The sequence below is a fragment of the Lagenorhynchus albirostris genome, chromosome 15 (genome assembly GCF_949774975.1).
Source record: "Lagenorhynchus albirostris chromosome 15, mLagAlb1.1, whole genome shotgun sequence".
NCBI classification, from domain to species: Eukaryota; Metazoa; Chordata; class Mammalia; order Artiodactyla; family Delphinidae; genus Lagenorhynchus; species Lagenorhynchus albirostris.
The window spans coordinates 58354613-58377893 of NC_083109.1; the positions used below are offsets into that span (position 1 = coordinate 58354613).

General features: G+C 46.2%; 1 protein-coding gene across 7 annotated transcripts in view; it reads left to right on the forward strand.

Moving 5' to 3' along the window:
• The first annotated feature begins 503 nt into the window (after positions 1 to 503).
• Positions 504 to 23281, forward strand: part of CLEC16A (C-type lectin domain containing 16A) — a 205077-nt gene continuing 182299 nt past the window's right edge. For 6 of the 7 annotated variants that reach the window (XM_060122711.1, XM_060122715.1, XM_060122712.1 and 3 more), the window contains exons 1-4: positions 504 to 756; positions 7716 to 7844; positions 12007 to 12140; positions 20728 to 20876. In XM_060122711.1, coding sequence (XP_059978694.1) covers positions 677 to 756; positions 7716 to 7844; positions 12007 to 12140; positions 20728 to 20876 — 492 coding nt within the window. In that variant the 5' untranslated portion in view covers positions 504 to 676. Of the gene's footprint in view, positions 757 to 6909; positions 7011 to 7715; positions 7845 to 12006; positions 12141 to 20727; positions 20877 to 23281 lie in introns of those variants that run through there. The other variant, XM_060122716.1, reaches the window with a different exon arrangement.

Consider the following 23281-nt stretch of genomic DNA (forward strand, 5'->3'; position numbering starts at 1 on the left):
AAGGGTGCCTGGGTTTGAACCTTGGGTCTGCCGCTTATTAACTGTATGACCTTGGACAAGTCAATCCCTCTGTGATTCAGTTTCCTCCTGGGTAAAATGGGGATAATAGCAGTACCCACCTCACAGGGATGTTGTGAGAATTAAATAACAATATATGTAAAGCGCTTAGGGCAGTGGCACGCGGCATACGCCAAGCAACAGCTATTCTTAGTCTTATCATAAAGGTAATAATTGTTAATATTGTGGTAACTTTTATTCCCCAATCTTCACGGATTCGTTTCTCAGGGCTCCGCCCATAGGTTTCCCATTCCCGCCTATCCCTAAGATACTGCGGACTGTCCTCCTCTCGCTCCGCCTCTTTTCCAAGGTCGCCGGCCTGAAGTTGCGTGATGCACTCCGGGCCTTGTAGTTCCTTCGGAGAGTCTTGTCAGCGGGGGCCTCGCGGGCGAACTGCATTTCCCAGCGTTCCTCGTGACGGCGCCGTAAAGCGCGGCGGTCGAAGGGCCGGTTCCGGCTGAATGTCAGTGCTGGACTGTGGGCCGGGGGGAAGGTGGTTGGCAGTCTCTCGAGCACCTCAGCCGCTGCTTCCTCCGCTTGTGCCGCCGCCGCGGGCGCCTGGCCGCTCGGCCGCTTGGGCATGAGACCGTGAGGCAAGCGACTGGCCGGGGCCGCCGACATGTTTGGCCGCTCGCGGAGCTGGGTGGGCGGGGGCCATGGCAAGTCTTCCCGCAATATCCACTCCTTGGACCACCTCAAGTGAGTGTACTGGGGGCAGAAGGGGGAGGCCGCGGGGCTGGACTTGGGGATGGAGGCGCATAGCCCCTGGCCGGGGGCGCTGGGAAGTGTGAGAGCGGAGGCGGAGGGCCGAGAGAGGCGCTCGGGAAAGGCTGTTCGGCGGTTAAGCGCTAGGGCTCTGGATTTAGGGCGCCTGAGTTCGAACCCTGACCCCGTAGCTCCTCTCTGTGTGACCTTGGGCAAGTCGCTCCGCTTCTCAGAGTCTCAGTATCCTCATCTGTAAAGTAAGGGGATGAGATTTCGGTTTACGGATGCAGACTTCGGTCTTGCTGGGGCCGGATGATGGGCACCAAGCTTCCCCGGGGTGGTACTTCTTAGGCTGGACAGCTTACGGGTCAGAGGTCTGGATCCTGGAGTCAGACAGATGTGGGTTTGAACTTAAGTGGATGAATTTAGGCCTCAGTTTCCTCAGTTGTAAAATGGATATAGTGAGAGCACCTGCTTTCTACGATTGTTTTGAGGGTAGGGTCAGAGAATGTACGTAAAGCTGGAAGCTTCTACAAGTGCTCAATAAAGAACAATAATTAAAAAACAAACTAGTGGGCTTCCTTGGTGGCGCAGTGGTTGAGAGTCCGCCTGCCGATGCAGGGGACACGGGTTCGTGCCTCGGTCCGGGAAGATCCCACATGCCGCGGAGCGGCTGGGCCCGTGAGCCATGGCCGCTGAGCCTGACCGTCCAGAGCCTGTGCTCCGCAACAGGAGAGGCCACAACAGTGAGAGGCCCGTGTACCGCAAAAAACAAACAAACAAACAAAAAAACAAAGTAGTCTAGCTTGCGCATGTTTCAGTATCTTCCAATGGGAGCATCCTAAGAGACATGATACAAGTCATAAAACTTGTATGAATTTGAATTTAGTGTTTCTGTCTCTGAAGTGGACATAATTATTATTAACTGTAATGGTTTAACTTGTGAAATAAGTGAGTCTCTTGAGAAAGCAGAGTCTGTGGAGGAAGGATTTGTTTACAGTCCGTGGTCCTTGGTGATGAGCCTCTAATGTATTGGTTGCACGTTGGTAACAGGCTGCAGTTTTTCTGTCTCCAGGCGCTTCAAACTCCTAAGCTTGTCTCTCAAAGTAAAGTTTGCTCGTGTGCAAGAGTCTGAAATTGGGATTCTACATTCTGCAGAACTTCCTCTGGAGATATGATAATGCCGGCTCTCTTCCAGTAAAGTGGAATAAGGGTCAGTGATAAGCACTTATCTTGAGATCTGATACGTGTTGTCATGCCTTTTCAGTTTGTTTATTTGGTTGTCTTGTGTGCTAGGCATTCATAACTTCACGGAAGTGCTTGGCTAATAAAAGCGTTTAACTCATTGTTTGCATCTTCTGTAGTATAATGGTTACAAGCAAGGGGTTACTGCCTGGGTGCCCTGTCCTTGTGTTGGGACTCTGGGTGGGTCCTAGCCTCCCAGAGCCTCAGCTCCCCAGATCATCAGCCCTGCAGGATTGTTGTAAGGGTTTAATGAGTGAACACATCTGAAGCATTCAGAACAGGGCCTGGCAATAGGAGACTGCAACTGTTTTTATATTTATTTATTTTTTTAAAATTAATTTAGTTTTGGCTGCGTTGGGTTTTCATTGCTACACGCAGGCTTTCTCTAGTTGCAACAAGCGAGGGCCACTCTTCCGCTGTGGTGCGCGGGCTTCTCATTGCAGTTACCTCTCTTTGTTGTGGAGCATGGGCTCTAGGCTTGCTCTAGGCTCTAGAGCGCAGGCTTAGTAGTAGTGGCGCACAGGCTTAGTTGCTCTGCGGCATGTGGGATCTTCCCGGACCAGGGCTTGAACCCGTGTCCCCTCCATTGGCAGGCGGGCTCCTAACCACTGCACCACCAGGGAAGCCCAGGAGGCTGCAACTGTTTTTATGATGATGATGGTAAAAATATACACACATAGAGTTTGAGAGAAAATGTGATCATTGTAGCAGTTACTATCATTGTAAGAGAAAAATCTGTCACTGTCCTTGGAATCTTATCTAGATAGGGAACACAGCTTTGCACATAGAGATGGCTGTTAGCTTGTTAATCATCTGAGCGACTAGGAATCTAATGCCCAGGAACTGCTGTGCCGTCCTTTTAGTGGTGTACTACGTAGTCACTACTGATGCTTGAGAACAGTTGCCAATAACAAAAATGCTTTTATTTTAGCCAGAGGTGGGAAGAAAGATGGGCATGGTAATGGACATACAGCATGAGCTCAACTATGTTAATATCCATAGCAAAGAAAAAGACCCAAGGAAATAGATTGCAACTCCAGCAGTGGTCATCTCTGGGCAGTGGCATGATTGACAATTGCCGTTTCTCTTTTTGTTGTTGTTGAGGTTTCCAACCTTTCTAAAATGAGTGTTACGTTTAAGACCAGAAAGTTATTAAACTATATTAGTATCTCTGAGGTAGTGAATTACTTGATCTTCCAAAGTCCTGGAATTAGATGCAGCATTAAAATATTAATCTTTAATCCATTCAGCTTTCTTTCTTTTCTCCCCCCACTACATTTAAGCAAACATATATTGAGGGTCTCTTCCAAAAAGATTACCTGAAACAGTGTGCTAGGGCATCGTGAGGGCAAAAAGATGAGCCAGTGCGGTGGGAATTTAGAGCTTCAGATCTAGCGGGTGTTTCCATCTACCAACAACAAACATTTAGAAAATGAGTATTTTAAAACACTCCCATTTACAACAACATCAAAAAACCCATCAAATACCTAGGAATAAATCTCACAAAAGATGTGCAAGCCCCCTATCCAGCAAACCTTGAAGGAAATGTAAATGTCATCATGTTACACTCTCCAAAAGATGTCAGTTCTCTCTGTATTTAGCTATAGGTTTAGGGCAGTCTTAAAGGAAATCTTAGCAGGTATTTTTGTGGAAGTTGAGAAGGTGATTTTAAAATATATATGGAAATTCAAAGGACCAATAGCCAATATAATAATAAAAGAAAAACAAAAGGAAAGAAGTTGGAAGACTTACATTATCACATTGCAAGATTTATTATAAAGCTACAGTGATCAGACAGCATGGTGTTGGCACAAAGGTAAACAAATAGATCAGTGGAACTAGAGCATCCAGAAAGAGTCCCATGCGTGGTCACCTGATTAATGGCAACAGTGACATCGGTGTGCTTTGGAGAAATGAGGACCTTTTCAGTAGATGATGCTGAATCAACTAGATAGCCATATGGAAGAAATGAATTTTGGCCAGTGTCTTACACCATACACAAAAATGAGTTTCAAATGTACTCTAAGTCAAAATGTGAAAGGTAAAATAGTAACTTTTTAAAAGAAGAAAACAGCATTTCTTCATGACCTTGGGGTAGGTAAGGATGTCTTAAGGTTGATACAAAAAACACTGTCCAAGGGAAAGATTGATAAACTGGACCGCATTAAAATTAGGAACTTTTGCTCATCGAAAGACCACTGTAAAGAGAGTGAAAAGGCAAGCCACATTCAGAGAAAATGTTTGTCATAGGTATATCCAGTAAAGGATTTGTATTCAGAATGCATAAACTCCATAAAATTAATAAGAAAAAGGTTCTCTACCTAGAAAAAATGGGCAAAAAACTTTCACAGACACCTCACAAAAGTAGATATTTAAATGGCTCTGAACATGTGAAAAGACACCCAACTTCATGCGTGGTCATGCGGTGAAACCCTGGCGCGGCATCACCACGTGCCAGCAGATGGCGCCACTGAGAAAGGCAGAGCGCATTAAGCCCTGCCGAGGTGGGGGATTGGCTGGAGCCCTCTGAGCCAGCCTCTGCCCTTTGGCTGCAGATGAGCTGCTGAGCGAGCGTCCCTCAGTTCCTGGCCTGGCCTGTGCCGTGCTAGTGATGTGCACAGCCCCAGGTTACTGCGAGTATGAGGGTCACAGGAAGGCCGGCACACAGGGCCAGGCATGTAGGCCATGCACCGCACATGGGAGCGCCTAGAATCTTCTTTTCAAGACTTAACACCCTCCCCTTACCCTGGGTTTGTCTGTAAGGGCCTCCTCATAGTTACTAGAATTTTTTTGAGGGGTTATTTAGTGAAGGCAATGATAACAGTAATAGCTGGCACTTGTGTCATCCATGGGAACTGCCAGGTTAGTTTTGTCTACCTTTTTACTTGTTTGTTCCTAACGACACCATGATAGGTAGGTACTAAAGTATTTAGGTGCTATTGCCTCTCCTATTTTACAGGTGAGATAACTGAGGTACAGAGATTAAGTAACTTGCTTGACATCACCCAGCTAATACCAAACGTTCCACTTCCTGCTGTGGTTTCTCTGGACCTTCCCATAACTCCTGCAGTGAAGTCCTCTTTTCATGACTGTTTGGATCCAGCCTGATCTCTCCTTCCTACCTTCTTGGAATATTCTTTGTATAATGTAATAATGATTTTAATAGCCCCCCTCATAACAACCACCTTATAATAATAATAGCAGCAGCTAGCCCTGCATCCGTTGAGCGCTTACTGTGTGCCAGGCACCATGCTCAGCTCTTTCTATGTGGTATCACATCAAATCTCTGGAACAGTCCAGCAAGGAGGCCTTGATGGTTGTAGAAGCTGACGCCCAGAGAGGTGAAGTGCCTTGTCCAAGGCCACTTATAGGAAGAGACAGGGCCAGGAATCAAGCCCAGGTCTGTCTACTGGACTCCAAATGTTTGAACTCTTCACTACCGCTCTGTTCCACTACTTGCTGTGTTTGGCATTTGGCCCCTTGACTATGTTTGGTCTTGTATGCTCTGATCTACCTCATATTCATGGAGATGTTCCCCTATCCTTCCCCCATTCAGCATTTATTTAGCGCCTACTGTGTTCCAGACATTCTGGAGTCTTTTGAGGTCACCAAGATCAATAAGATGATGTTCCTGACCTTGAGGAGCTCAGGTCTAGTAAAGGAGGAAGATCATGGCCAATCAGGGTGGTCTGTGCAGCAGCAAATGCATATGGGTACAGAGGTGCCAGAGAGAAGGCTTCACCAAGAGATGCCTGAGCTGGGTTTCGACATATGAGTAAGAGTTTGCTGGTTGGTCAGGGCAGCAAGGGTATTTCAGGCAGAAAGCACAGTGAATAGAAGTCAGGGCTGATCGTCAAGGTTTTAACCTCTCCTATCCCTATTGGGGGTCTTCAGAGCAGACCCACTTACCCAGGCTGCTGCCTCCTGGGCCAGGAGTGTGATAGTGAGGTGATAATGCATGTTGTCCTCTACGCAGAAGGAAACACCAGACTGGGGAGAATCCGCCTCTCCCCATGTTGCCAACAACGCCTGTCACAGCAGGTGGGGGGCGTACTGTTCACTACATGGGCAGTGTCACTGACGGCCATGGCGTGAGTGATGCCGTAGCTCTGAAACAAGAGTGGGAGCTCCTTCAAAATGCAGATTTGGGACCCTGCACCCAGGGCTCAGATTCTGGGAGTCCGGGGTCGGAAGCCAGAATCTGCACCTTAAGCAGGTGATTCTGTCGTAGGAGGCCTGTGAACCACAGTTTGAAAAACTCTGCTCTTTGAGCCTTTTGAGGAAGAGGCAGTCGAGGCAGGATGGAGATGTAGATTCATGAGTGGGTCCCCTGGATTCATCCCAGGGTGGGTCAGTGCTGTGGAGTCACCTAATCACAGGGGACCACTGGCCTCACCCCCCCACACACAGCCCTGCCGGTGGATTTGGGCACAGGTGCTAGAGAGTTCTGTTTTGGGAGAGCTATGCTAGTTACTGCATGTTAAAAGTTGCATGTAGTTTTAATTAATTAGATTAACTAAATGATTAAAAAAATGATTATAGTGTGTCTTTAGACAAACAGCACAAGCACTAATAACTAAAACCCCCTAAAGCAGCAGATGGCCCCTGGGGTTCCATTTGCAAGATTCTACCTCTTTACACCCTACCCATTTTTAGAGATCTTCAATGGTATGACCTATCTAGCCTTTCCCTGCCTTTCTCTCGCTAGTCCCCCACCCCCAAACTGAAGGTGGCCAGAAAAGAAGTCGGGAAGTGAATACTCCTGAGTCACTCCCTCTTGCTGCCCCCTTTTCCTTCCCAAGCCGTGACAGCTGAAGTTGCCTCAGTCTGCCGGCCCTGGAGACACTCTTAAAACCGTGCCAGGTGGCACTCCCAGGGCATCGGCCAGGCTGCTAGTCCCCACACTGCTCAGGAGCGGCGTCTGCGATTCTTTGGCTTTTGCCCTCACCAGCGGCAGAGGGCCTTCAGGACTAGGCCGGGCCCGCCCGTCCCTGCACATTCAGGTGGGTGAAGTATTGAATACATGGCCATCGCCTCTCAAACCCACTTCACTTTACTCTGTACATAGCAAATAAGAGCTGTGCCCTTGAACTGCAAGCCACCTGCTTCATCTGAGCCATCAGTTCTGTGCTTCATGGGGGATTAAGGGCATTCCAAGGGTGATCATGACGGCACCTGATTTGTGCCCCAGCCACTGGCTCTGGGACCACCCTCCCTGCTGTGTGACTCCACGTCTGATCTCTGCATCAGCCAGGCAGCGGGTCTTAGGCTTTTGGCACTGAGCCGTGTGTCTCCACTTGCTCCGCCAGCGTCAGAATCACCCAGGAGAGTGAAAAAGGCCGATGCCTGGTCTTCCCTCAATGCCGCTAAATCTGAGTCTCCGGTGGGCTCAGTGGCCCCGCTTTGTCCAGCTCTCCAGGTCATTCTCTTGCACACACTGGAGTTTGAGGATGGTTGTCTTCAAAAGCTTGACAGTCTTGCCTCAGTTTGGGTTGGTGTGTCCCTGGTTATTGAACACTTCGAAGCATTGTCTGCCATTTTTCTCGGGTGGTGAGTTAGTTATGTCTCCTCTAAATGGGAATTGTGCTAACAACTGTGTCTGTAAAAAGCACAGCCAAATTGTCCCTAAAATGTTGCTAATGGTCACTGAGCTTGGCTTACATTTCAACTGGTAACCTTTAGTTCTCTTTTCTTTTCCTTTCTCTCAGATATCTGTACCACGTTTTGACCAAAAACACCACCGTCACAGAACAGAACAGGAACCTGCTGGTGGAGACCATCCGATCCATCACCGAGATTCTGATCTGGGGGGATCAGAATGACAGCTCTGTATTTGAGTAAGGGTTTCTGGTTTTTTGCTTTTTGATTCTTCTTCTTCCTTTGAATAATTTTCTAAATGTGTACCATGAGTCATTCCTGATGATGTCAGGGTTTGATGCCAATTTGGTCCTGCACAGATATCTGTCTCTCTCCCTCTCTGTCTCTCTCTCTGTCTCTCTAAAATGTCCTTGAAACACTGTAAAAAGGCCTGCTGAAAATGGGGACGTTATGGAAAACAGTGTCCCTAGAAAAATTTGAAAAGATCATGGATAATTTTCCAAGTAATGTCTGATTATCTCCCCCAAAGGAAGGATAAAATGTCTTGAGTAGTTAGATTCTAAGTGAACTGAAAAGACCCTTCCCCAGGTGGAGACACTAAGGGCTAACGTTGATTGTGTTTACTGATGGGTGGCCACAGTGTTGAGCTCTTGATGAGATAATCCTTCTAAGTCTCCCAACTACCCGAGGGTAGAGGACCATCATCATCCCCATCCCCTTCCCCATCTTCATCCCCATGCCCATCCTTATCCTCATCCCCACCGCTTTTTATGCTCAAGGTCAAACGGCTCACACCTAGAGCCAATGGAGGGATTTCTCCTCACTCTCATACTTCCTAGGTGAAGAGTCTCAGGCCCACCTCAGTTTGCTCATCTTTAAGTGAGAGAGAGCAAGTTCCCTGCCCAGTGCCTGTTACAGAGTTAGGCACTCAAGAAATGTTAGCAAATGATCATTTTAAAAGGTGTCCCTATTGGGACTTCCCTGGTGGCACAGTGGTTAAGAATCGCCTGCCAATGCAGGGGACACAGGTTTGAGCCCTGGTCCGGGAAGATCCCACATGCCACGGAGCAACTAAGCCCGTGCGCCACAACTACTGAGCCTGCTCTCTGGAGCCCGTGAGCCACAACTACTGAGCCCGCGTGCCACAACTACTGAAGTCCACGCGCCTAGAGCCCATGCACCACAACGAAGAGTAGCCCCCACTCGCCGCAACTAGAGAAAGCCCGCACGCCACAATGAAGACCCAATGCAGCCAAAAATAAAATATAAATAACTAAATAAATTTATTTAAAAAAAAGTGTGTCCCTATTGGACAGTTAAAAAGCAAAGACCGTAACCCATGAACTACTTTCCTCAACAGACCTGTCCCAGCATCTGAGTGCAGAAGGATTAGGGTTATGACAACCACCAAACACAGATTTTATTTTTATATAAAATAATCTCAATTATAAGTGTTGAGGCCACTTAAAAAACACATTTAAAACAAATACAGGTGTTCCATTCCAACCTGGCTTCTTATTAGATATTGTGATTTTCTGGATAGCTCTATATTTTCGTCAGCGAGGTTAGCTAATATGGAGCTACTTGTGGAAAATGCAAATTGTTTAAAATGCAGGCCTGTGACACTGGCTGAGCTCCCCAAGGGAAAACACGAGTAATAAATAGGTGTTGCTCATATACAGGACTAGTTGCCTTTCAGGATCCATGGGGAATTTACTATTTGTTGGTTGCTTGATATCTGTTTATGGAAATGAGAAAGACCCTTGGGTTAAAGATTAGAAACCACGTCACCTTTACTAGAATGGCCGAGTCCATCCGTCGTCTTAGAAAAACTACCGAGCTCTTAGAGGCCCAGTTATTCTTAAATCACTGCCCCAAAGAGGCCCCAAGAGAGCTTGTTTTTAATCCATTTTTAAGTTTGGGATAATTTTAGATTTAGATTGTACAGAAAGTTCCCATTTACCCCTCACACCGTTTCCCTGTTAATATCTTATATGACTAGAGTGCATTTCTTAAAACATCACCATTACATCAACTCCAGACTTGATTTGGAATTTACCAGTTTTTCCATTAACATCCTCTTTCTGCTCCAGGATCCCAATCCAGGCACCCACAGTCATTTTAGTTGTCGCATCTCCCCAGTGTCCTGTGGTCTGTGACAGTGTTTTAGTCTTCTCCTGTTTTTTATGACCTTGATAGTTTTGAGAAGTACTGACCAGCTGTCCTGTAGAATGTCCCCCAATCTGGGTTTCACTCCCGATTAGCCTGGGAATTTTGGGGAAGAGTGTCACAGAGGGGAAGTGTCCTTCCCATCCCAGAATGTCAGCGTTCCTGATATCCACATGATTCCTGGAGAGGTTAACCTGATCACTTGGCTCAGGTGGTGTCTGCCAGGCTTTTTTACTTTAAAGTTACTCTTTCCCCCTCCCCTACAGTAGTCTCGGAAAGTGAGTTGCTAAGTTCAGCCCACCTGGACCTTGGGGGCGTGGGAATTAAGCTCCACCTTCGTAAAGGGGGGAGTATCTACATACACTGTTTGAAATTCTTCTTCGTGGAAGGTTTGTCTCTTCTCCTCATTTATTTATCTATTCAATCATTTATTTATATGCATCCCTTGAAGATCTTGCAGGTTTGGTTCCAGGCCACCGCCATCAGGCAAATATTGCAGTACAGCGAGTTACATGAATTTTTTTGGTGTCCCACTGTATATAAAAGTTACGTTTACACTGTACTGTAGTCTGTTAAGTGTCCAATAGCATTGTGTCTGAGAAACAATGTACATACCTCAGTTAAAAAATAATGCTGTTGGGAAAATGGCGCCAATAGACTTGCTCAACACAAGGTCACCACAAACCTTCAATTTGTAAAAAAAAAAAACACAGTATCTGCAAGGCACATGTATATCAATATGGACTCATGGATATTTATTTTATCCTCTGGGTTATAATCCAATACTACGTTATTTATTTTTTTGCTGGCATTGTTCCAGCTTCAGGCACTAGGAGCTCTTTCAGGCTGCTTCCTGTGTCCCTTTGCCTCAGCCCCATCCTTTTGGTTTTTGGAGCACTTCCTTACTTTCTGGTACTCTGAGGTGCTCCAGGCTCATCTTGCATTTTATCTGCCCCAGCCCTAGAATTAGCCACTTTTCCACGGAGCCCCTTACTACCCTAGGGAGTTTTAAAAATCCAGGCTCCTGGATTTCACACTAGACCTACGGAATCTACCCCTGGGCAAGATGTAGGTACAAGCATTTTAACAAGTTCCCAAGTCGGTCTTGGGCTGCAGTGAGCTTGTTGGGTGATACTTGGGAGTCAGTGCTTTGTACAACCTGCCGCAAAGGAAGACACGATAGGTCCAATGAATGAAATATTCTGGGGATCAACATGGATGGCGTTTGTAGGCACACGGGCTCCCAGAATCAGAGTTGGAAAATAATTTAGAGGTCTCTTTAAGGTCATATTTATTTATTCATTTACCCTTTCATGGATTCAAACAGAAGATCTGCAGCACTGAGCAAGTGCCAGGCCCATGTTCCTGCCACTTGACAGCAGAGGGAAGAGGGAGACCCAACACTGAGTCAACCAACAGACCCACAGGACTGCCGGGAATTGTTCTGAGTATCCCAGATGAGAGATCATCTGGTCTTAGCGTGAATACAGAGAACACCAAACTAGAAACGTCATTTTCTTCCTTTAAAGACAGGCATTAGGGGGTCTGCATTTCAAGACTAAAAGAGCCAATGTGTGCCTCCCAAAGTCATTGCCCCCAGGCTGCATGTAGACAAATGTCCCGTCCAGGACAAAAAGGGCAAAGCAGACTTGGGGACCAGCTGGGGTCCCATGACCACATCAGCACCTTCTCTTTCCTTCCAGTTCTCATACCCTAGATGTGGAAATGACAAACTTGTTAACTGAGAAACCCAAACTCTTAATATTCAGCATGATCTTACCCCTTTGTAGGGAATTACTCTGGTTCCCAGGTTGTTGGTGAGCACTCAAAGCTATGAAAGCAAAGGAAAGAGGCTTTAGTGAGGAAAACTGAGCTTATAAAATATTGGATGGAAAATGCTGCTTGTTGGGTTTATAAGTGTAGGTAGGTCACTGTGTAATCATTTAGTCGGGAAAGATCTTTCCCACTCTGTCAGAAATCACTGCTTCCCGGAATCAGCACTGTTCTCACGTTCCGGGAAGAGAGTCTGAAAGGTCGCGTTTTTCTTGATGGAGGACAGCATCGTGGGAGCTGGGTATCACAGAAGCCGAGGCCACACGGGTGGTGTGATCTGGCTGCTCTGCGGATGCCTTTGTTGGGGTGCACACACGTGTGCTGGGCGTGCAACCAGAGGACGACATGCATTTCCACGTGTAGAAGCAGACCACTGACACTTTCCTATTCTCTCCCCAGCTTCTTCCTGGAGAAGAACATGTTCGTCTTCTTCTTGAACATCCTGCGGCAGAAGTCAGGCCGCTACGTGTGCGTTCAGCTGCTGCAGACCTTGAACATCCTCTTCGAGAATATCAGTCACGAGACCTCACTTTGTAAGGACAGTCCTGACACTTGCCTCTGCACCTCTGAGTGTCAGCTGCGTGTCGTTTGCCGTGGCATTCATGTTGCTGTTTGAATGTCTGTGCTTACTGTGTGTCTTGGTGTGCTTGGGCTGCCATAGCAAAATACCCAGGCTGGGCAGCTTAGACGACAGAAATTTATTTTCTCATAGTTCTGTAGGCTGGAAGTCCAAGATCATGGTGCCATCAGGGTTTCTGGTGAGGCCTCTCTTCCTGGTTTGCAAATGGCCACATTCTCTTTGTGTCCTCATGTGTTCTTTCCTCTGTGCACATGGAGAGAGGGAGAGTTCTGGTGTCTCTTCCTTTTCTTAGAAGGACACCAGTCTTCTCGGATCAGGGCCCCACCCTATGACCTCATTTAACCTTAATTACCTCCTGAAAGGCTGCATCTCCGAATACAGTCACCGAAGGGTGTGGCTTTGGCCCCGACCTGCCTGCTTCAGTCCCACTGCCCGACTGACAAGGGTGTGACTCAGAGCCTCTTCCTGGCCCTCGATCTTGTCTGAAACAACCAACCTGCGAGGCAGGTGCTGTCAGTGCCCTCATTTAACACCTAGAGAGTTTGAGTCACTGGCCCCAGGTGACAGCTCTAGCAAGGCAAGAATTGAGAATGGGTTTCAGCCCAGGTGAGCTACCTCAGTGGTCCTCAGCTGGGGGTGACTGTGCTCACAGTGGACATTTGTCAGTGTCTGGAGACATTCCTGGGGGGCGGGTGCTACTGGCATCTAGTGGGTAGAGACCAGGGACAACACACAGGACAGCCCCCAACAATAAAGGATTAGTTAGCCCAAAATGTCAACAGTGCCAAGGGTTAGAAACCCTGGTTTAGCTCCTAATCATCCGGGCTTGATCACGAGTTTTATTTTCCAAGATGACTGCACCAAGCCCCAGGCCCTGCCTGCAGGAAGCAGGGAAGAGAAGACAAGTGATGGAATGTCTATGCCACAGGCAGGCCCTAGGTCCCCAAGACAGGTTTTAAAAAGTTTTTGATGGGTGGAGAGAGGTAGAGATGGTGGCATTCCTCCTGAGGAGGGAGGAGGGAGGGATAGGAAAGAGCTGCAGACTGATGGCCACTAGATGGTGCTGCTGTCCCAGGAGACTCTCCTTACGCGCTTCCCCATGTCTGTGAGTTGCCAAATGTGAGTTGACTCACTCTCCCTGAGTGGTTTCCCAACAGCTTTTGTTACCCTGGATATCAGTTGCATGTGGTTTCTGAAAACTCAGAGAGGGGAAGACCCAGCTCGCTGGTACGGGCCATGGACTCAGACCCAAGCAGTTCTGAGCCCTGGTTCTGCCACAAACACCCCAGGTGTATTCTGGGGAGTGAACTGTCCAAGCTGCAGTTTCTGCATCTGTGAAGGAGAGATAATGCTAGTACCTGGTGATTAGAGTGGTTTGAGGATTGAGTGTGACAGTGGGTGTGCAGAGTGTAGGATCGGGTCTGGCAGGTGGAAGTGTCCAGTTAGAGTTGGTTTTATCATGAAATCCAGCATTCCCCCAAATGACTGTTTTCTGATTACCCAGCTAACCCCAGGGCTACTGGATTGAAGAGGGGGTTGAAAATTCTGGGCTTTCTGGATCATGTGGCCTTTCTTATACTAGGACTAAAAAGGGTGCTGTGCTATAAGAAAACCCAGGCAGATGCTGCTGGCCATACAGGGGAGTGCTTTCATAAGGCCTGCCAAAGCAGCAGAAATTACTCACAGTTTACAGAACTTGGATGTATGGGGGTGAGAAGGATGGGTGAGTTTTGCTTTTTTTTTTATTTTCTAATTATAGAGAGAAAATGTCCTCATTATAAAACAACAACAACAACAAAAATCAAACATTAAAAAACTGTAGAAAGCAAAAGTTCTATAGAATCTCACCCTAAAAGTTCAGTGGACACATACCATTTTGCTGTTTGTTTTATTTTTCCCAACTTACTAGCGTATCTTAGATTTTTCATATTGTCCGTTCATGCATCCCTACCTTGTTTGGTTTAAGAGCTGCGTCTTGCTGGGCCATAACTTATTTAACGTGACCATGGGCGTTTAGGTGGTTTCCGGGTTTTCATTATTACAAGCAGCCATTTCACGAGTGCACCTGTTGCCTGTTGGGTTTGGTGACCTACGTGACAGAAGGCCTGAGAGCCTGAGATTACTTATAGACTCCTGGGTTTATTATAAAAAGAGACCACAGAAAGCTGGCCACACAGTAAGGGGGTAGTAGAAAAATCCCAGTCGATTAATAGAGGCATCTCCGCCACCCCCATGGTGGCCTCACCAACCACAGAGTCATGTCGTGTAGGCCCTGGTAAAGTCCCTGCTGGGGAAGGATGGGAGCGTGTGGCTCTTCCACTTCAAGACTGCAGCCGAGAAGCCCGAGCTTGCACATCTCAAGCTGCCAGCATAGGCGTCTGTGCCCCTGGTGGCCCGGCAGCCACTAGCCAGTCACAGTGGGGCTAACATTCCTTCTCCGGCAAGCCCATTCATCCCCAGCCAACCACAGCTGGCAAGACAGCATGAAAAGAAGTGCTCGAGGCATCAGCATCACCTGGCTGGTTGTTACAGGTGTGGATTCTGGGTGGGTAGATTGTGGACTGTTCAAGGAACAGGATACTATATAGGAGGAAGGAAGAAAAAGGAATGCACTGCTAGCACACATGCAGCAACATGGATAACTGAGATGTGGTGATGAGTGAAAGAGGCCAGACACCAGAGGGAGCTTCCTGTATGAGTCCATGTATATGAAGTTCAAGATCAGGCAAAGCGAGTCTGTGGTGCTGGAAGTTAGGCTAGGGGCTGGCTTTGGGAAGAGAGTATTGACGGGGCAGGGGTGTGAGGGACCTTTCGGGGAGCTGGAAATGCACTGCCTGATCTGGGTGGTGTATTTATTTGCAAAAATTCATCAAGCTGGACACCTAAGGTTTGTGAGATGTGTGCGTGTGTGTGTATATACATATATATATGTATATATACACACACACACAGGTATGAGTACTTAAGATTCATATATATGTACATTTTCACATATATCAAGCTTTAGATTTGTGATATATGTAACTTCATTTTTTTTACAAGATATTAAATATAGTTCCTTGTGCTATACAGTAGGTCTTTGTTATTTATTTTATATATAGTCACGTGTATCTGTTAATCTCAAGCTCCTAATTTATCCCTCCCCCACCCCCCTTTCCCCTTTGGTAACCATAAGTTTGTTTTCTATGTCTGTGAGTCTGTTTCTGTTTTGTAAATAAGTTCATTTGTATCATTTTTTTAGATTCCACATATAAGTGATATTATAGGATATTTGTCTTTCTCTGCGTGACTTAATTCACTTAGTATGAAAATTTCTAGGTCCATCCTTGTTGCTACAAATGGCAGTATTTCATTCTTTTTTATGGCTGAGTAATATTCCTCTGTGTGTGTGTGTGTGTGTGTGTGTGTGTGTGTGTGTGTGTGTGTGTGTATGTATCTATCTCACATCATCTTTATCCATTCATCTGTTGATGGACACTTAGATTGCTTCCATGTCTTGGCTTTTGTAAATAGTGCTGCTGTGAACATTGGGGTGCATGTGTCTTTTTGAATTAGAGTTTTCATCTTTTCCAGGTATATGCTGCACAGGAGTGGAATTGCTGGGTCATATGCTAGTTCTATTTTTAATTTGTTAAAGAACCTCCATACTGTCCTCCATAGTGGCTGCACCAATATACATTCCCACCAACAGTGTAGGAGGGTTCCCTTTTCTCCACACCTTCTCCAGGATTTGTTATTTGTAGACTTTTTGATGATTGACATTCTGACTGGAGTGAGGTGATACCTCGTTGTAGTTTTGATTTGCATTTCTCTAATTAGCAACGTTGAACATCTTTTCATGTGGCTGTTGGCCATCAGTATGTCTTCTGCCCAATTTTTGATTTGGTTGTTTGTTTTTTTGATATTGAGCTGTGTGAGCTGTTTGTATATTTTGGAAGTTAAGCCCTTGTTGGTCACACTGTTTGCAAATATTTTCTCCCATTCCATAGGTTGTCTTTTCGTTTTGTTTATGGTTTCTTCTGCTGTGCAAAAGCTTATGAGTTTGGTTAGGTCCCATTTGTTTGTTTTTGCTTTTATTTCTGTTGCTTTGGGAGACTGACCTAAGAAAACACTGGTATGATTTATGTCAGAGAATGTTTTGCCTATGATTTCTTCTAGGAGTTTTATGGTGTCATGTCTTATATTTAAGTGTTTAAGCCATTTTGAGTTTATTTTTGTATATGGTGAGAGGGTATGTTCTAACTTCACTGATTTACATGCGGCTGTCCAGCTTTCTCAACACCACTTGCTGAAGAGACTGTCTTTTCTCCATTGTATTTCTTGCCTCCTTTGTTGAAGGTTAATTGACTGTAGGTGTGTGAGTTTATTTCTGGGATCTCTATTCTGTTCCATTGATCCATATGTCTGTTTTTATGCCAATACCACACTGTTTTGATTACTGTAGCTTTGTAGTATTGTCTGAAGTCTGGGAAGGTTATGCCTCCAGCTTTGTTCTTTTCCCTCAGGATTACTTTGGCAATTCTGGGTCTTTTGTGGTTCCATATAAATTTCAGGATTATTTGTTTTAGTTCTGTGAAAGATGTCATGGGTAATTTGATAGGGATCACATTAAATCTATAGATTGCTTTGGGTAGTATGGCCATTTCAACAATACTAATTCTTCAGTCCAAGAGCATGGGATATCTTTCCATTTCTTTAAAGCATCTTCAGTTTCTTCTCTCAATGTTTTATAGTTCTCAGTGTATAAGTCTTTCATCTCCTTGGTCAGGTTTATTCCTAGGTATTTTATTATTATTTTTTTGACATGATTTTAAAAGGGATTGTCTTTTTTTTTTTTAACTTTCTCCTTCTTATATTTCATTTTAGTGTAAAGACATGCAACAGAGTTCTGTATGTTAATCTTGTATCCTGCTACCTTGCTGAGTTCATTTATCAGTTCTAATAGTTTTTGTATGGAGTCTTGACGGTTTTCTTTAGAGAGTATCATGTCATCTGCATATAATGACAATTTTACCTCTTCCTTTCCAATTTGGATGCCTTTTATTTCTTTTTCTTTTCTGATTGTTGTGGCTAAGACTTCCAATACTATGTTGAATAGAAGTGGTGAGAGTGGGCATCCTTGTCTTGTTCTAGAATTTAGTGGGAAGGCTTTCAGCTTTTCACCATTGAGTATCATGTTGGCTGTGGGTTTGTCATAAGTGGCTTTAATTATGTTGAGATATGTTCCCTCTGTACCCACTTTGGTGAGAGTTTTTATCATGAATGGATGTTGAATTTTATCAAACGCTTTTTCCGCATCTAATCATCTATCATCTGCGATGATTACGTGGCTTTTGTCTTTTCTTTTGTTGATGTGGTATATCACAGTGATTGATTTGCATGTGTTGAATCATCCTTGTGACCCTGGGATGAATCCAACTTGATCATGGTGTATGATCTTTTTTATATGTTGTTGGATTCAGTTTGTTGAGGATTTTTGCATCTATATTCATCAAAGACACTTGCCTGTAATTTTCTTTTTTGTTAGTGTCTTTGTCTGATTTTGGTATCAGGGTCATGGTGGCATCATAGAATGACTTTGGGAATGTTCCCTTCTCTACAGTCTTTTGGAAGAGTTTGAGGAGGATCACTGTAAGTTCTTCTTTTTATGTTTGGTAGAATTCCCCAGTGAAGCCATCTGGTCCTGGACCTTTGTTTGCAGGGAGTCTTTTTTGTTTGTTTGGTTGTTTTTTTAATTACAGATTTTATTTCACTTCTAGTGATCGGTCTGTTCAAATTATCTATTTCTTCTTCTTCTTTTTTTTTTTTTGCGGTGCGCGGGCCTCTCACTGTTGTGGCCTCTCCCGTTGCAGAGCACAGGCTCTGGACGCGCAGGCTCAGCGGCCATGGCTCATAGGCCCAACATGGCTCATATGCTCCACGGCATATGGGATCTTCCCGGACCGGGGCACGAACCCGTGTCCCCTGCATCGGCAGGCGGACTCTCAACCACTGTGCCACCAGGGAAGCCCTATTTATTTCTTCTTGATTCAGTTTTGGTGGGCTGTATGTTTCTAGAAACTTGTCCATTTCTTCTAGGTTGTCCATTTTGTTGGCATATAACTCTTCACAGTATTCTCTTATGTTTTTTTGTTTTTCTGCAGTATCGGTTGTTATTTCTCTTCTTTCATTTCTTATTTTCTGATTTGGGTTCTCTCTCTTTTCTTCTTGGTGAGCCTAGTCAGAGGTTTGTTGATTTTGTTTATCCTTTCAAAAAACTAGCTCTTGGTTTTATAGATATTTTTTTCCTATTGTTTTCTTTATCTTTTATTTATTTCCTCTCTGATCTTTATTATTTCCTTCCTTCTGCTGACTTTAGGTTTTGTTTTTTCTTCTTGTTCTTTTAGGTGGTAGGTTACGTTGGTTTTGTTTGTTTGTTTGTTTTTTTTAAAGATTTTTCTTGTTTTTTTGAGGAAGGGCTGTATCGCTATGAGCTTCCTTCTTAGGACTGCTTTTGCTGCATCCCATAGATTTTGTATAGTCTGTGTAACCTCATTTTTAAACATATTAAAATTCTTAGGACCCCACTTCAGATCTACTGCCTCCTCTCTTAACGTGGGCCCCAAGATTGACCTCAGGAATTGTTATAATTAGGAGACTTTGAAAACTACAGACATGACGTCCTACCTGCAAAGCCTGCTCTGAGACTGTGTTCTGAGGAGCACCCAGCCCACGCTGCGGCCCATCTCATGACCCGTGCTCCTGGATGGCTCTTAGTGTTGTGTTTGGTGATTCTAGCCTTTTCAGTATACTGTGATTGGCCTAAGTTAGGTACCTCTTTGGCACCAAATAAAACTTAACGGTTTATTTCTGTTCCCCCCAAGGACAACAGTCATGGTAACAGGAGGACTGGTGGTGGAGGTTAGGAATCTCCAAGCTTTAGTGAGAAGATGAGGGGTGGCAGCTCATGTGATTGGGTGCTCCCTCTGTGCTCCTCCGGCCCTCAGTGCTTTTTGTGCATGATCTCCTTTAATCCTCACAATGCCCTGCCCCACGAGGAAGGTCTTCTTGTTCCTGTTTTCAGACAGGGAAGCTGGGGAGTGGGGCAGGTAAGTGTCTTGCCCAAGGTCACCCAGCTAGGAAGTGACAGAGGCAGTGTGGGTCCAAGTTTACCTTTGAACCCAGTGCCTCTGAGATATGAGCATGACAGGAAGCCCTGCAGGGCTTCTTAACACACGGAGTGCTGGGCCCTCCCAGAGATCTGAGTGGGAGGCCAGGGCTGGGGCCCAAGCCTCCGCACGTCTGACAAGCTCCTGTGCTGTCGGTCCCACGACCAGACTTTGAGTAGCAAGGCTGTGCCCCACCCTGCTCCCCTGCCTCACCGCGTCTGCCTGTGGTACATGTGTGGGTCACGTCCTGCCTTTCCCTGTCAGTGGGGAGGCAGCTGGGATGGTGCAGAGCTCACAGGCTGGCAGCCCGAAGGCAGACAGTGGTCATGACAGCACTGGCTTCGCAGGGTGTCTGGTAAGGACTCAGAGGATAACGTGTCTGGCCAGGGCCCAAGACCAAGATTGCAGACAGTGGGCCCATGGGTCGCAGTGGGTCTGTAGACCCATTTTCACTGGCCAGCACAGCTTTCAGAATGAGTTGATCTAGTGGCTGACATTTCAACATCCAAGATACAGCATTATGATCTGTGTTTTCCAGCTTCCTTTGCACAGTTGGAAGCTCTCACCACGCTGGGCCTGCACTTCTGCAGGGGCTGGGCCCTGGGAGCTTAGCAGGGGTAGCTGCTCTCCTGTGGCTGCAGTGCCCACAGGGCCTCGTCATCGAGTTTTCATCCTTGGCCCCCATTCGTGCATGGTATTAACACAGGACATCGGACCTGAGTTTGAATTCCATCTCTGACCTACTGTCTCTGTGTCCTCGGGCAGGTAATTAGCCTTAGTTTTTACTCATCTGCAAAATGAGGAAAACAAGGCCCACTCTGCAGCATCATCATGACAGTGAATGATAATGTAAAGCAGTTAGCCTGGTGCTGGGCAGGTAGTGGAGGTTCAGCCTCAAGTGGCCTTTATGAAATCATGTTGCCTTATGGGAAGGAAAAAACCACGCGGAGCCCTTTGTGGCATTCGAGGGTGACAGTGTGACTTTTGATGGCAAAATGGGGCCAGCTTTTATAAGATACAGTGCAGCTTACCCTCATCCGTGGGTGGTTTGTGAAAATACCCAAATTACCAGCTCGTCTGCCCCACCCCCCGGCTCTCTTGTTGAACTCTGCCAGCAACGAAAGAAAATGCTCAAGTGTTCTTTTCTGTGGTGTGGGAGGCAGGGTGACCCGACTTTTCTCTGGCATTGCTCTTGAACTTTCTAGTGACTACACCTGGTGGCTGATTTCTTTGCTGGTTAAAGGTTAAGCTGCTCCCTATTAACTTGACTGGTTCAAGTACTGATACATTCTCATGGTCATCTGCGTGTTCCTGGACTTTTCTCTGCTTGCCTTTCCTCCAGCATGAATTAACTAACCTGTTTTCTTTTGTGTTTTTTTTTTCTCCCTCTAGATTATTTGCTCTCTAATAACTATGTAAATTCTATCATTGTCCATAAGTTTGACTTTTCTGATGAGGAGATTATGGCATATTATATATCGTTCCTGAAAACGCTTTCGTTAAAACTCAACAACCACACGGTCCATTTCTTTTACAATGAGGTAAGTAATTGCAGAGGGGCACGTTTGGGTGGAAAGCTAGCCAATCAGAGCAGCCCCTTTGGTCTGGGTGGCCTCTGTTTACAAAGCACTTATGCATTCACTGTTTCCTCATTTTCATAGCAACACTGTTTGACCTTGGCATGCTTTAAATTTCTTTTTTATTTAACAAGCTACCTTTTCCGTTTTTAATGTAAAATGCAATTTGCACTACCTGAGAGCATGATACTCTTGGTAGGGAGAAGTGCCCAGAAATTAACTTGGGGTCGTGTTCCTCTGTTGGCAAAACAGGAACTCCAGTCAGGCCCAGCTTTGCCACTTCCCTGCTGTGTGACCTTAGAGAAGTCCCAGTCCTCTGAACCTCAGTTTCCTCATCTGAGAAATGGGGATGTTAGTTTCTACCTTGGAGGGTTTTCCAGGGGTTGAATTAAATAAGCTGATGTCTTCAAAGCAACTAGTATATACCTGGCTCCCTAAAACTGTACCCATTGCCATTCCTTATAAGCTAAAATCCCTGGTATTCCTTGAGAGAATCACTAACAATTTAAATAAATAAATAACTGTTGTTCTCACAATGAAGAGGAGCTTGAACAATCAGGTCAATTTATCTCACATTCCAAAAGGTACAGATGCTGGCTGTCTTGGGGCTGGCTCATCCTGTGGCTCGACCACTTCATCAGTGACCCAAGCTTTTCCATCTTCCTACTCTGCTGACCATACAGTTGGCATCTGTCTTGAGGCTCAACCCCTCATGGTCTCAGGATGGCTGCAGGAGCTCCAAACATCACGTACTTACATGCCACTGCCGAAAAGCCTGATGAGATCACATCCCTTCTTGTGCCCCCTTCTAACTTTCCAAAAAACTTCTTTCCCAGAAGCCTCCCAGCAGACTTCCTTTCCTGTCTTGCAGGTCAGAGTTCTGTCACATTTCTCTCACAGTGTGTCTGACGTTGGGGAGTGGGCTGGCAGGGCAGTTCTGGCTCAGTCTCTCCGAGGCTGCAGTCATCTGAAGGCTGGGTTAGGGTCGGGGGATCTGCTTCCAAGGTGGCTTGCTCACATGGCTGACCATTTGGTGCTGGCCATCGGCGGCAGGCCTTGGTTACACAGGCTCCTCCAGGGTCTGCTTGAGTGTCCTCATAGCACGGCAGCTGGCTTCCCATAGAACAAACGATCCTAAGAGACCAAGGCAAACTGTAATGCCTTTCAGGACTCGGCCTTGGAAGCCACATGCCATCACTTCCACTGTATCTTTAGGCCGCACAGGCCAGCCCTGACTTAGCGTGAGAGGACGCACAAGTTGTGACTTCAGGAGGAGAGGGTCATTGGGCCATCTTGGAGGCCACGTGCTGTCTGCATGGCAGGTGTCTTCTGATCGGTGGTCACACATGCTGCACAGCCTGTATTTGAAGTCAGACCATAGTCCCAAACATTTCCTCTGAGTTTGGGCAAAACTCCTCTAGCTGTCTCCACGGGATGTGGCAGCAGCAGCCTGCACCTTGACTTCCTTTGTCTAGATTCGTAGTGGCGAGAGCTGGCCTCAGAGGGGAGAAGTACTAGCTGCCAGTCACAAAGTGTGGGGCACTTTGGAAGATGGACATTGTGCGGCCCAGTGCCTGGCACACAGTTGGTGCTCACTAAACGTGTCCAGAGACCAGAGGTGTGCTGTTCGCGTTCTCCCAGAGGCTCTCCCGGGTGGAAGAAAACCCACCTGCAAAGTTCAGACCAGAGAGGGAGCCAGATTGTTCCCCCACTCGGGTGCAACTGGGCTTCTGTGCACCTAGTGGGGAGGGCAGAATGTGGGGATTCTGGGGCCCGAGTGATGCTTCTGGAAGAGTATCCTGCTGATCACCAGAGGAGTGGTAGGAGGCTGATTTTTGAGGTGGACTTAGTTTCCTTTTCTGTGGACCAGTGCAGTAGCTACCACCTGTTACGTGCACATCTGCTTCTAGTGCTCAAAGTGCCGTTGCCTTCATTAGACAGGTGTCACCTCGCTGAAGGTCATGGGTTCCCTCTTCCCCGCCTCTCACTGCCTGGGGGTGCCCTCCAGTCTGATCCGGAGCCATGTGGAAGACTGGCCAGAAGAGGGCAGCAGAGTGCGCCGCAGCGTGCTGTAGCCCGGATCCTGTGTGCCTTTTCCTTAGGGCTCCATCAGTGGAGTTCTTTGGTTCTGAACTGTTTTGATCTGTTCTGCTGACCCCTTTTTAATGGCAGAAGATTCCCGAGACCCTCCTTTTCCATGATAATGTTTACACTTTTAGTGTTTCCAAATAGGGAAATATATATTATAGATTCTGAATGTAGTCAGACTTTGCATTTGCCTTTTATTAGTAGAAGCGGCATCTAATAATAACAACTAGCATTACTACTGAGTGTTCCTTAGGTATCAGGTGCCAGGGTAATCACTGTAC